We start from the raw sequence: 14,921 nt of genomic DNA, 5'->3' as shown, positions 1-14,921 counted from the left end.
TATTATAACTAAGATTAGACAAAAGAATATAACCAATCAAGCGATCAATAACGACGAGACTTAAGATAAATATAAAGATCAAGTTCTGACTATAATAATTTTAGAGAAAAAAAACATATTAAACGTTATAATTGAATTAAAGTAACACAATCTTAATTACATTAAAAATTATACTAAGTTTTAACATTAACTTACATTATTGTTATAAAAATATCCAAAAGAAAAATCAGTTTTATTCATCACTATTTTTGCAGAATTGATTTCATTTAAAATTAGCTTCGTCGAAATTCTTGCAAACAAATTTCCGTCATATCTGATTTGAAAAAAACAAACAATCAACATAAAAGAATGACTGAAAACGCGTATGCCAAACTGTTTTCTCATACTACGTAATGAAAACAACTCCCTAAACTTTATTTAATTAGAAAAAGATTGAAAGTAAAAGGCATGTTTACACTTAACACTGTTTTAATATTAAATATATTGCTAACCGTGTAGCGCTTAACTTGCATAATCTCTGTTTAGATGGAGTTTGACGGAGTGAACACGTCTCTCATATAAAAATTAATAATTAGCACACGTCTAACAACCCAACTAAAAACACTCTTCTTTTTTTACTTTAATTAATTATAAAAAACTATTGCTAAGGTGTTAGTTACTACTTTTAATTGTTTATCATCCTAATGTTTAAAAAAAAGGAAAACGTGGGAGTTGTAAACAGCATATCTATTGACTATATAACTTAAGGTTTTTAGTGCATGATTTCTAAAATATTGTAAACATTTTGACTATAATTTATACATTTTTTTTATTAAACTAACAAACCAAGGTGATATTTAGCAGAATAAACTCTCTTTTTTAATATTAACACCATTTTCAAAATTCTCTTATGTATTAAAAGTTCTAAGTAGTTTTTCTTTTTGGTACATTTAAAACTTTAGGGTAGGTTTATTGGTGAGACCTACTTTCAATATGGTATAGCAGTGTTAACAAAGTCAAGGTTTACTCTCCATGATCATTATATTTATATGTGTCATTGGTTGATTTTAATAATATGTGTTAAGTTATATAAAAATTAAAAACATATATTATTAGCATGAAATTTTTTATATGAGATCAATGAATCAAAAAAGTTATATTAATTATAGAATATGTGATTCGATAGTTGTATAAAAATATTTACTCTAATTTCTGAAGTTACAATAAAATATTGTTTTTCTAAGGATGTTGCCCGTGGTATATAATATAAAGTATAACATCATTTTTCATTTGGATTTTGATGTCATTTTTATATTCTACACCCCACATTTTCATAGTGTACTCCTAAAAGTTTTGTGTTACCCTTTTAGGTCACAAGTGTAACCTCCTTCACCGTCAGTATGTTTCTTTTTCATCATTTTATTTTAAATTATCAATAATTTTATGTTTTTATTATTTAAAATATTTAATAAATATATGGAGTAAAAAACATAATTATTCTGGAATGTATATTTCTAACTAATTAGAAACTCCTTTCAAATTATGCATTTTGAAAGATTAAAAGATATCGAGTAAAAAAATCATAATTATGCATACACCTAACCTTTTCCTTTATTTGTGAATAAACTAATTTTTTAGAAATTGTTTTGGATAAGAATTATGCGAATAAGATATTAGATGAAATAAACATGTTTCTAATCATAGAATATTGACATAACATGGATGATGGTGGAGAAATGATTTTTTTTTTTATATATTAAAATTGATTTAGAGTTATAATTATATTTTCACAACCTCATGAGTGTTTTTTTAATATATATAAAATTAACATCGTCATACTGATTGTATGTGTTGAATGTTTATAACTTAAATTATCTTTTACTTGGATTTGTTATTATTATTTTTAGGTTACACATACAAACAACATGGAATACATAATAAAAATACTTATAAAACATAAGGGTTGTGATTACAAAATAAGTTAACATTATTCTTTTATACTCCAAAGAACACTATAAAGAAGAAAGCAGTATGGTTAATGAAGTAGGTGTGTTGTATTTATAATTACCACTTGAGGTATGGGTTAGATTTTCAAAATATTGTATTAACAAAGTAAATGAATAAAAAAGCCAACCAATCAAACAAATGGTTATTATTTAATAGATATTATTTTGTGCGTCTTACAAGGACAAATGATGATACTTGTTGCACTAGCTGTGTATTTCTCTTCTTACCATATATAATATGTTAATCATTAACATAAGTACCTCAACATTTCAAATCACACTAAAAAAATTTAAACAAATAACTTCTCTAGTATAGTCAGTGCAAGGTATAATAACTGAGGGGTGCACGATGATATCATAAACGGCAGTGGGCATGGTCGTCGACGGCGGAAACGATTCACAAAGGGTTATAAAAAAGAAATAACGGTGACATGAGTGTGTAGGGTGAGTTAATGGTGGGTGCAGGAAGAAAATGTATTTAATAGGGCTTTGTGAGGTATGGGCTTAGGGAGAGAAGCCCATAAGCTAATTTGGGAAACAAAATGAATGGTGGTCCTCTGAATAGCTTATCTTGGTGTGTCCTAATTAATGTTTTTTAATTAATATTTTAGAAAGAGGCTTTAAACTTAAGTTTTAAAGGGGAAGTGTGTGTGAGACTAGGTCCCTCCAAATCCAGTATTCCATCTTTCTTCGTTTTTCGCTGGTCTCTCTTCTTTCCTTTCCCCTCTCTTTCGAGGGTTTTTCTTTTTCTTTTCTTTTTTCCCTTTAATTTTTCCTTTTATTTTCTTTTTTCTCTTTCTCTTCTTTCTCAGTTTTCCTTCCATTTTCTTTCAATCCCATTTCTTCTTCCTCTGCAACCCTAACCCTAGAATTTAAGATGCAGCAACAGAGGTTAAGACAGCATGCCATGATGCAACCCTCTCTCTACCACCACCCCGCTCTCCTTACTCCTCCTCAGGTTCCACTCTTCCTTTAATTTTCTCATTTTCCTTTAGTACTTATTCTTAACATTTTTCAGCTTAATTCTCCTCAGTATTTATCGTTTTATATCCCTGATTAATGATTGTTCTTCAATTTCCCACTAATGATAAACTTGCAGTTTTTTTGCTAGATATATGCATGTAATTTTTGTGGTGCAAACTTTTTTTTTGTCGATTTGGTGTTTGTTTACTCGTTGAGACATTTGGTATTTCTTTGGTTTGTAAATGTTTTTTTTTTTGCTTAGATTAGTTGAGAGGTGAGTGTATAATTTTGCTTTTAGGAACTCCTTTTTTCTTTTTTTTTCTTTGTCTTTTTACATTTTTATTTTGCAGATAGAGCCTATCTTGAGTGGAAATCTGCCACCTGGCTTTGATTCGAGTACATGCCGCAGTGTGTGAGTGTTAATAGACATTTTATTTTTTTTTTAAATTAATATCTTCAACTGTTTGTTTATTTTGGTTTAGTCATTTTTTCCACTTTAGGTTGCCTTATGTAACTTGTTGACTTCATTGCCTCTAAGAGATTATGCCTAGCTTGAATTTTTTATTTTTTATTTTAATTTCATCTGTTGGTCTCTGTTTTCTGTAGTTAGTGAATCCAATTCGTTGTGTCCTCGGAGCTTAATGACTTAAGCTTTTGGTTTGTATGTTTCATTTATACATCTAACCACTTTTGAGGATATGCAGTTATGTCGGCAACATTCATCCCCAGGTTACAGAACCACTTCTTCAAGAGCTTTTTTCGGCTGCAGGTGCCCTTGAAGGATGCAAGCTTATCAGGAAAGAGAAGGTCAGCTTTGTTCTATAATGTTATCTTTAAATAGAGGATAAAGTGAAGGATTGATAGTGTATGATAGAGTTCATGATTCCCGTTAGCTTCTTGTAGTGCATGACGAGTAGTATATTCACCAAAAGGTATTTGGCTAGATGATAGGCATATGTTTTTGTACGTTATCTGCTTTTCTTGTCTCATTTCAATTTTCAGTGATGATGATCTCTGCATGATTTTGTCTTCTGCAGTCATCCTATGGTTTTGTGGACTACTTCGATCGCAGTTCTGCTGCATTTGCTATTGTAACTCTCAATGGGAGGAATATGTATGTGGGATCCTAATTTTGAGTTATGGTGCAAATGTTATTAATTTTGTAATTTAACACAAACCCTTGGCCTGCAGTTTTGGGCAGCCTATTAAGGTTAACTGGGCTTATGCTAGCAGCCAGAGAGAGGATACCTCAGGTTATGTTCTTGCTGATCATGTACTCTGAGGTGATTTTATTGTGCTCTGTTTTGTGGAAAAGAAAATTGAACTTTTTCTCTTCATTTGGATTCAGGTCACTTCAATATTTTTGTTGGTGACCTTAGTCCTGAGGTCACAGATGCGACTTTGTATGCTTGCTTCTCTGTATATCCTAGTTGTTCGTAAGTTTTTATGTACCCTTCTATTTTCCTTCTCATTGCTTGACTGTTTTGTGGTTTACTAGGGATATTTTTTGAGAAGTGCATTTACGTGAATGTATATGTAAATTCATATTTGTAGTATGATGATGATAATTTTGGTATTTTTATTACAGTGATGCAAGGGTAATGTGGGATCAAAAGACAGGCCGTTCCAGGGGATTTGGATTTGTTTCTTTTCGGAATCAGCAGGCATGAAATCATCTCCTTATTTCTACGTTTCTTATCTTTCAGCCTTGGGTGTTTTTGTGTTTTTATTCTAATGTTAGGATGTATTGGTTCTACGATTCAATTTTTCAGGATGCTCAAAGTGCTATAAATGATTTGACTGGTAAGATCATTTCGTTATGTAAATGCTAGTTTTTCCTTTTTTACCTTTCTTCACATGATGTATGGATGAATGTTGCGAAGTGTTGTGTATGGCAATCAAATCTTTGTTACTATATTATGTTTTTTCTGTCTTGTTTAATCTAAAAATTGTTTAAAGCTTGCAATAACCATATCTCACAGTTCATTTCTTTTTTATATATACAATTACATACTAATCTAGTATGTGCATGATTCCTATGATGTAATAAAAACATGATATGTGGGGATCTCATAACGGGATGTAGTAATGGGGTGTTATGATTTCTACCGATCAAATAACCATTTTTGGTATAAAATCCTTGAACATAAATTTCCTTGGGCTATTTGACCCATTATATTGCCGTTTCATCAATTTGTGTTCACCAATTATTGTTGCTTAATAATTTTGTTCTTGCTCCCCACCATAATGCCTACATAAAGCACTTTTTGGCCCCACTGGTATTGAAATTTCTGCAATGGTGGTGCCATAGGCTGCAGTGATGTGTTTATATTGCAAGATTTTGGTCTTCTGTCATTGATAACCTTGTTAATTGCATTAGACGCGTCAATTGTATTTAAGTTTTTTGTTGTTAACTGTATAAGATTTGGTGCTTCAATAGTTTCTTAAGTTCTAATTCCCCCTTTACTCTTCAGGAAAATGGCTTGGAAGCAGACAGATTCGTTGTAATTGGGCAACAAAAGGGGCCAGTGCAAGTGATGAAAAGCAGAGTTCGGATTCCAAAAGTATCGTGGAGTTGACTAATGGAACATCAGGTGAGTATATAAGTTTACCGAAATACACTTCCTTTTAGAGTGACTCCTCATTTACCCTTTACTTTTTGTGGTTTGCTGTTCTTTTGGAGTCAATCGAATTCCAATGTTTTTATCATGTAAATATGAAATCTATAATATTTTCTGTTGTAAAAAGTTACCAATTCATTGGTTGATGTTATTTGAATTGAAAGTAAATTTTAAACTCATGAGTTTATTTCAAATATTATATTTTTTCAAGCAGTGGTATACGTGCATCATGATTGACCTTTTTTCAAATATATGTATCTTTTGCAGTTATATTGATACTTTTCCATCTATTGATCATAATGATGTGATTGTAGATTGTTTCGGGAATGATCTATGCTTATGGTTGCGTTTTTATTTATTTATATATTGTAGAAGAAGGCCAGGAAATAACCAATGATGACCCCCCCGAGAAGAATCCTCAATATACCACGGTTTATGTTGGCAATCTTGCTCCGGAGGCAAGGATATATTTTTGAGACTTTTTACCTTTTTGTATTGCCAATTTTATAGCTTTGTGCATAGATGGAAAATGTTTCCGTACTACATTAATATATATATATATGTGTGTGTGTGTGTGTGTGTGTGTGTGTGTGTGTGTGTGTATGTATAACTTAGTCCTGTAAATTCTGTTTGTTGTAAAATGGCTGTGGTAGCTCTCAATTTTAGGATGTGAAACTGCAGGTCACTTCTGTTGATCTCCATCACCATTTTCATTCTCTTGGTGCCGGAACTATTGAAGATGTTAGGGTGCAACGAGACAAAGGTTTTGGGTTTGTGAGATACAGTACCCATGCTGAAGCAGCTCTTGCTATACAGATGGGTAATGCTCGAATTCTCTTTGGCAAACCTATAAAGGTATGTTGCTAATTAGCAGGATATTTGTATATTGAATTCTAGTATGTTAGCCGTGTATTATTAATGGCTTTTCGTACGGCAAATATTCTTTGTTGGGGGTTCCAATGGAAAAAAGTAGTGTCGGCATAATTGAACTCGTATTTGATGTCATCTGTGATTTTTTATTTATTTTTTTAAATTATGTAAAAAGCCTACAATTTATTTATATTTCTCAGAAGTCAGAACAGAATCCCTTGTTCCCTAAGATTCTCAACCATACATAATTTGATCTTCGAACTCCTATCAGAAGGCTCTGGAAATGTATCCACTCATGTCAATTGATATTTTACAGTGTTCATGGGGTAGCAAACCTACTCCTCCAGGAACTGCCTCTACTCCTCTTCCGCCTCCTACTTCTGCAAATGTGCCTGGTTTCTCTCTTGCTAGTCTTGCAGCATATGAACGCCAAATGGCTTTGAGTAAAATGGGTGGTGCACACGCCCTTCTGCATCAGCAAGGACAGCATGCCCTAAAACAGGTAGCCATGGGAATGGGTGCTCCAGGGGCTGGTTATGATGCAAGGTTTCAGAATGTTGCTACCACCCAGCACCTAATGTACTATCAGTAAAATGTGTTGTGTAATCTTCCTGCGATAAAAAAGGGAGGGTTAAAACCGTAAGAATATTTCTACAATACCCGTTTATGTCTTCCTCTTCCTTGTCTGCTTTTCTATCTTTAGCCTCCAAAATTTTCTTATGTTCTTATTTATGGTCCGTACAATTTTAATGCTACCGCTGCGTGCATGAATGGTGTGTCTTGTATTTTCTAATGACGATCATTCGATGGTTGTATTGTTCGTTAACCTTTGCGGTTTGGGATATTAAACTTTGCGTAGTTATGTATTTCTGTCTTTTTAGTATCCTTTCCTCTTTCTGAAGTACCAGAGAATTTAAGACTTGCTAATTGTTTATTTAACTTTATCAATACGCAGATAATTTTTATTTTTTACAATTTTAGTTGTGCAATTTTTTCTTGAAAGTTAGGATCAGATTGTCTATCTTTCATATTTCGGAGAGAGGAAATGATGCCCTTTGCATTTGTTCACAAAAGTAAGCTAGTCATCTCTCTAAAGCATGAAAAATTAACGATATGGGCACGAAAGAACAATAATTTAAATAAAGTATATATGTATACTTGGCATTTAGGTTACAATGTACATTGATTTTTATCAAACTTCCAGATAACGTTATTAGAATTTACAGTGTAATGTTTTTCTAGTTTGTACGTCAACCAAGCAAAAGAAAATAGCTCGTTATATTCATTTGCCAGATTAGATCGTGTTTATTTTAGTGTAATCTGTTAAGTATGGAATATATTTTGATCGAATTCTAATAGTTTTAAAGTCCAATGTATTTGATTAAATTTATAAGTATTTTTAAAAAGAATACTGTTTATTCTTAAAACAATGTTTTTATTACATAAATAATGTTCTATAAGTATTTTAAATAAATATTTTACATGTGTTATTATAAATAAATATTAATATTTTAATGAAACTTCCTTGATTTCCTTTGTAAAACAGACTTATGATATTATTTTGCTTATTATTTTATATCTGTATTATATGTATTAGAACTAGTATAAGAATTATAAAAAAAAATATTGATTTCGAGAATTTTGTTTTGCTCAGACATAATATCTATAAAAACCCATTACAAGAAAGTTTTTCATATCACATTCATGAGAACTTCAAAAAGTTATTCTCAATGCATGTTTAGTTTCCTCATTTTTAGAAGTTTAAATTGTATGTCGAGAATATTAAATGCAGAAAAAGTACTATTTGCATACATAGTTTAATTTTATAATTATTGGGCGAGTTTTCAACTTGTTTTTGAAAAGTATAAATACACTGTCTTCCTCATTAACACATGGTTCATTCTCCTGATATATTTTTTTTCTTTTATATAGTTTTTTGAGAATGAAGAGGTTTCTAACAAGCTTCACATAGATAGAAATAAAATCTATAACTTATATATATAAATAAATACAAATATTTTATTTATTTATAAATTGATTTTATAAGATTGAATTATGTTTAAAATTTATTTTTTAACATCATATCATAATTATAGTTTAAATTTATAATATATAAATTAGTGCAAATTTCAATTTACAAATTTTATAAAATTTTAAATTCACTTTTCTTAACATTGTTCAATAAATTTATCTACAAATTTAGAATATTAAAGTTCATGTTAATTTACATTTTAGTTCCTTTGTCCTTATTTTTGTTGAAGGAAGTAAAAAATGCATGCTTCTATTAGAAAGACTTTGGTATCTGGTTTTGAAATTGTTGTAAACTATATACTATGGGTGATTTTGAGATAGGTACCAATGTTAGAGACTACAGAATTATTACACATTATTTCAAACTTAAGTGTTTATCAAGGAACTGTGCCTCCTCTTATAGTTTCATTCCATTCACCGAATTAGCTGAACTATAATCAATAGCAATTATATGGTTGGTTAGTATTTTTTTTTCTTCAATATTTTAAACATATGTTTTTTTATTTATTTAATTTTATGAACGACTTGATACACGAAGTGAAGTAGATTAAGTTTATATCTTGAAACAAATTACATGTTAATTTATTTTGAACTAAATAAAACAAAATTTTAATCTTTTTATCAGCAAATTTTAACTAAAAAAATTATTATACCCTAAAACATTAATTCAATTATATTTAATGATTTTTACTTCATTTGATTACTTAGAAGGTTATTTATAAAGTTAAAAAGTAAACTAATCATTGATATCTAAAAAGATAATTTCATCATTCAATTTGCTTCTAATAGTAGAATAAACATTCATTTACAAACTTGAAACATGAACAAATTATTCTAATATATGTTTTTACTGCATGATTAGGTTTAAAAATATAGTTATATACTGAATAAATTATTCTAACAATTTTTTTCTGTATGATTAGGTTATGCATCACGTTTGGTTTTTTTCTGAGTAGTTTTTGTGGGTAATCTTTGTTGGATCATATATATATATATATATATATATATATATATATATATATATATATATATATATATATATATATATATTATATGACATGATATGATACATAATTTATTGTTTCACTTATTATTAGAATAGTAAATTTTAAGGTCTTGTTTACTTGAATGATTTGGAGGAGAGTAATTGAAAAGATTTGAGAGAATTTGAATATAAATTTTTTTGTTGTTTATTTGAGTGAATCTGGAGGTGAATGATGATAGATTTGGAAGTAAATTTTTTAATCTGTCACTTAAATAGAGATTGACAATACTTGCAAACAAAAAAAAACTACAATATTGAGAAAATAAACACTAATCCATTCACGCATTTTCTAAACTACACATGAACAATAACTTTAGAAACAATTAGAAGAAAATTTAGGACTAGACTTAGGAAAAGATATTGAGGAAATTTAACGGAATAAAAAAAATAAAGAGAGGAAAATATTTTTAATATATTAATTAAATTATGAAATAATTAAGTGACTTTGTGGCTGAAAATTTAGTCACTAAATTAAACATTAATTTTAAAAAAAAAATTAATGATTGATTTAGTCGTTAAATAAATTTAATCACGTTAAATTAAAAATTAGATTAAACTTAACTCTATGGATATTCTGAAACAAATTAAGTTGAAGAGCATAAATTTAATGGAAAAGTGCTAAAGCAGAGGGAAAACATTAAGTCTGTGAATATAGGAAAGTGAGGAGAATCGGGAACAACTCTTCACTAACAAAACAAACTAACAAACTTTTGACAAAATAAGTATTCAAAACCTTAATTTATTCAAACTCGTTAGAGAAAATTCCTACCTTCAAGTTTATAATAAACATCTTTAATCTCTAATTCATATAAAATAAATATATCTTTTTACTTAATATGAATTTCCTACAGTTTGGTTTGACTTTTTAGAAGAATTAAATACGTGTTTTGTTACCTATGATTAGGTCAACGACCCAATTTTAAATAGACCGATTATTTTTACGTAAACTAATAAGCCAATTTACTAATCAAACAAAAATACTTTATTTAAGTTTGAGGTATTCATGTCATGTCTTTTGTGCTTTTTTTTTTTTTTCTTTATAAGTATAATGGAACCATTTTAAAAACGTCTCAGTATGTCCTCATTTTTAATAAGGTCTTTAAATAGATTTTATTATTATTATTTATTATTAAATTTATATATTGAAGTTCAAGCTCAATTTGAGATCTTCTAATTATGGTAATTTGATCTTTTAGATGACAAATCTTAAAAAAATATTGGATTCAGGTTTTTCTTTTAGATTTCGATCTTTCTGGTGGAAATAGTCGAATTCAGTTGTTCTCTTAAATAACAACTATTTTATTGAAAATGATTAACTTTAGGTTCTTCTTTTCAATAACAACCATGGTTATGGGATTGACCAATTTTATTTTTATTTCTTTTACATCCATAATGGTCATTGATTTTTATTGAAATTTTCAAAATTAAAAAAAATAATTCAAAGGATTATAATCAAGTCCAAAATGTTAAGGTTGACAACTACTTCCTAATTCCTTCCTCAGTTAACAGACAAAATTTGACCTGTGATAAAGTTACTGAATAAGTCCACTAAGTTTATTTGGAATGATTGATGTTAAGAGAAGTTCACCCAACTTAAGTAAGTCTTGACATTTTCACTAATCTTGTACAAACTAGATACTAATCAGTCCCTCAAAAAGATAATTTTCTATAATAAAAATGATCAAAACAAGATTGTAAAATAAAATGAAATATAATTTTCTTATAAACAATATGGTTAGTTACATTAAAAAAATACCTAAAATTTTAGTTTTCATCCAATTATTAATGAGTACAATAATTTGAAGAAAAGAAAAACAATCATTTAGATATGTGTAATTTTTTTAAAGTTAAATATATTTTTAGTCCTTGAACTTAGATATAAAATTAAAATTTGTTCATGTTTAAAACTTTAATATATTTAATTCTCGAACTTAAAAAATAAGTGAAAATAGTTCTTTTAACCCAAACTTTGAATGAAAATAATTTCTTTAACCCAATTATATTAATGTTTTTTTTAGGTGATAAACCAACTAAAATGTGTTATGACTTTTACTTCAATCTCAAAATACATTGTAGTTTTAAATATAAACAAATTTCAATTCTAGTTGAAAAAATAAAAGTACTTTTTTGTTTAGTTATAATATGTGTCAGAATTTAATGCTCCTTGAAGAGGACTTTGGCTCCTTCAGAATAAATTTTTACATGCATAAAAGTTAATATAAAAATAAGTTTTTTTTTTAATTTTATTATATTTTACCTCTCAAATATTTTAACACCCGAAAATATTTTTGAAGATTTGATTATAATTATACTAAATTATATATTATTTTTCATAGTAACAGTGACAATGAAAAATTCTGAATATATTATTTTGATTTATGGATTAAAATTGGCGGTGATGGAGTCTGTTTGAAGAGAGCCTTGAGCATTTTCAAATGTTTAACAAATATTTAAAAAAGTAGGTTGATGAGAAGGTTTTAATTTGATTAAAATTTATAAGATTAAATAAGTTTCCGGAGGAGAAATAGAGAAAATGGGGCATATGGTGAGGAATAATAAAAGGGATTCGAAGGCATAAAAAAAGTAGCTGGGAACCATTATTTGATTCCCTCAAAAGATCCTAACTTTTTTCATTATTTTCTTTTTTTCCTTTTCATTATTTTCTTAGTGGGGATGGTTGGATTCCTTCTCATACTCATCTCATCCCACATCGAAAAAGTTATTCTATACGTGTCACGCTTCGAATTTGCTTCATATACGTCTTCTTATTCAACTCTTCTTCTTTTCTATTGCAATAATGGTTTAAACTTTAAAAACACGTGTTTCCTTTCTTTCCAAATTTTTAAATTTTATTTTAGTTTTAACCTTATGTAAATAATTAATTTTAAATTATTTAAAATCTCAGTCTTGTTTTCTTTTTCAGATTCTGATTTTTTCGGTTTAAAAGTTCAACAAACGTGATTTTTAAATAAAATATTAAGACAGGCAGTCTGATTATAAAGATACAAATCCTTATTTTCTCTCTTTCTCTCGCTCTCTCTCTCTGTATATGTATATATATATATATATTCACAGGTCCAAAACTGTATTTTATATGGTATTCAGAATAATCCTTAAAAGAAATTATCATGAAATTTATTTTAGGAGAATATAATCTCACAATAAAAAAATGCTAAATTATAGGAGACTGAGTTCATAGGAAAGAAGAACTATGAATTAAAATTTCTAAGCTTGTGGTCCAAATTCTGGATGGTCTGATACAATACCCACATACTTCTACGATGTTACAAAATTGAAGCTTTATTCGATGTTTCAACAGGAAAAAGAAGAAGAAGGAAATCTCAGAAACAGGATGAGTTATTTCATCTTAGAGGCAGAACTCAGAAACAGAAAGAAACTTAATCTGAGGAACTGAGATCTGAAAATTCCATAACTCTTGCCTTGTTCTTGATAGGACAAAAATACATCACAGTTTCTATCTACCCTTTACCCTTTAGCCGATCAAAACTTTTGTTTTTGTTTCAGATCAAGCTGTCTTGGTTAACTCTCGTAATCATATTTATTAATTCCAGATCATGGTCAATAACAGTATACTCGTATATATATTATTTTTATGTACGTAGTATTGCTTATTCATAGAGTCATCGTAGAGTGGTAGCATCATCGATTTCTTGTTTGTCACCACCAAACCTTAAAGTGCAAGAATCCCAGTTGAAAATATCTGTTCCCTGGTATAAGGCGAACTTGACATCTCAACAGACCTCGATGCTTCCGATCCACACCTCTCTTTGCGTTCATCCATCATTATTTGACTCGAACGACACTCTGGACTACAAAACGCTTTCTCTCCTCTGCATCACAAAACCACACCCAATTATTATCATAACCTAAAACACCAACCTTTGATTAATCAAAGTTTTGTCGGGATGAAGCTCTCATATATAAATATATATATATATATACCTGTACATGTATATGTCCTTGCCGTGGAGTTTCTTTCCGCACAGGTTGCACGAACTGAGAAAATTCGATGTGGGATATGATGATTCAGACTCAAATAAAGGTTGTGGTGCGGCTCTTCTGAACACACCGAGGTTGTTCTTATTGATGTTGTTGTTGTTGTTAGAATAGTCATGTCTCTGAATTTCGCCTTGACCCCCATCGTAGTATACCTTGGTGAATGTTTCGTTAGGTACATGGCGTGTGACATAGGTGTATTCCTCCACATCAAACTCCTCTTGGATTTTCAAATTGGAGGTGCAAACTGCGTGTTTGGGCAAAACCTCGTTGGATTGTTTATCAAGAGCCACCACAATTCCAAGACCAACGCCACCAGGGTGGTAGTTCTTGAAGCCTCTTGGAGACTGCATCACGGGGCCTGATGGAGTTCTTGGACTTCCGACGGTGGTGGTGGCGGCGTCCGGAAGCGTGACCGCACGACCCCTTGAGACCAACAACTCCGACAACTTTCCGATCATGGGTCGGGGCCTCTTCCCCAACATGATGAGAATTTGGTTGGGAAAGTGGGAGGGTTGGAATAGAGAGAAAGTATGAGGGGTTGGTGTGTTTATAAGAGGAGGTAGAGAAAGTTATGATTTTTAATTCATGGAGTGGTTGGGCCTAAGCCCCTGCTTTTCTTTGGAATTATGCCTCTCATCGTTGCTAGAGAAATACCCAACAATTCATTTTTTATATTTCATGCTTTATTATTTTATTCAATAATCTATTATTTAACCTTAATTATGTCTCTATTCACTTCTCTGTGGGTCCCACTCTCTGAAAATTTTGTCATGTTCAATTATTCAGATACACTACAGGGAATACATACATTTGTTTAACACCCTCTATGATGTTAGGTTCCCTATATCAGTAACCACTCCTCGTAATACACTACTTAATTCAATAATCACGTGAATGCTTTCATCTCAATATTATTATTGTTCTCATACACATTATCAGTTGGCAAAAATCATGAAGCAACAAAGATATTTCACAGAATTTATTATATATATAATGAATGGAATCATATGCACAGAGAGAATGGGAAGATGTAGTTATTTTGCTATAAATAAAGTAAAATGACTTCCTACATAAATTATACAAAAAAAATTGCTGTCATGTTTATATTATTAAAGTAAGACTAAAAAACAAATTGCTCAAACCTATACCAGAACAATTCCTTCTCAATTAAGAAAGTTTTCATTATTTATGTAATAAAAATAATAATTTTGTTTTAATAAAAAATATATATAATAGAATTAAATAATCTTTAGGTTTACTAACATTTTTTGTTTTTCTATTTTCCTCAATGATTAATATTTTTTATTCAATATATATTTTTAAAAATGATTTCATATAATATCTTATTTAATTAACGTTAATATAATTTTTTTCATTTTACTCCTA

At 29.5% G+C, this 14,921-nt stretch overlaps 2 protein-coding genes across 2 annotated transcripts; one reads left to right on the top strand and one right to left on the bottom strand.

The window, feature by feature from the left end:
• The first annotated feature begins 2,637 nt into the window (after positions 1–2,637).
• Positions 2,638–7,322, top strand: LOC108338519 (oligouridylate-binding protein 1). The gene is made up of 12 exons (XM_017575439.2): positions 2,638–2,943; positions 3,299–3,360; positions 3,653–3,755; positions 3,986–4,062; positions 4,140–4,201; positions 4,297–4,384; positions 4,537–4,612; positions 4,721–4,751; positions 5,423–5,542; positions 5,942–6,027; positions 6,251–6,424; positions 6,756–7,322. Exons 1-12 carry the CDS (start codon positions 2,863–2,865, stop codon positions 7,029–7,031), a joined length of 1,236 nt encoding a protein of 411 aa, XP_017430928.1. The 5' UTR covers positions 2,638–2,862; the 3' UTR covers positions 7,032–7,322.
• Positions 7,323–12,919: 5,597 nt separating this feature from the next.
• On the bottom strand, positions 12,920–14,173 carry LOC108337059 (FCS-Like Zinc finger 13-like). The gene is given in 3 exon segments (XM_052871808.1): positions 12,920–13,245; positions 13,248–13,366; positions 13,479–14,173. Coding segments are annotated over 3 exon segments (747 nt in total). The 5' UTR covers positions 14,018–14,173; the 3' UTR covers positions 12,920–13,156.
• Positions 14,174–14,921: the final 748 nt, after the last annotated feature.

This window comes from Vigna angularis, chromosome 1 (assembly GCF_016808095.1).
Source record: "Vigna angularis cultivar LongXiaoDou No.4 chromosome 1, ASM1680809v1, whole genome shotgun sequence".
NCBI lineage: Eukaryota > Viridiplantae > Streptophyta > Magnoliopsida > Fabales > Fabaceae > Vigna > Vigna angularis.
Note: the sequence above shows the minus strand (reverse complement) of the source record. Positions and strands in the feature narration are given on the sequence as shown.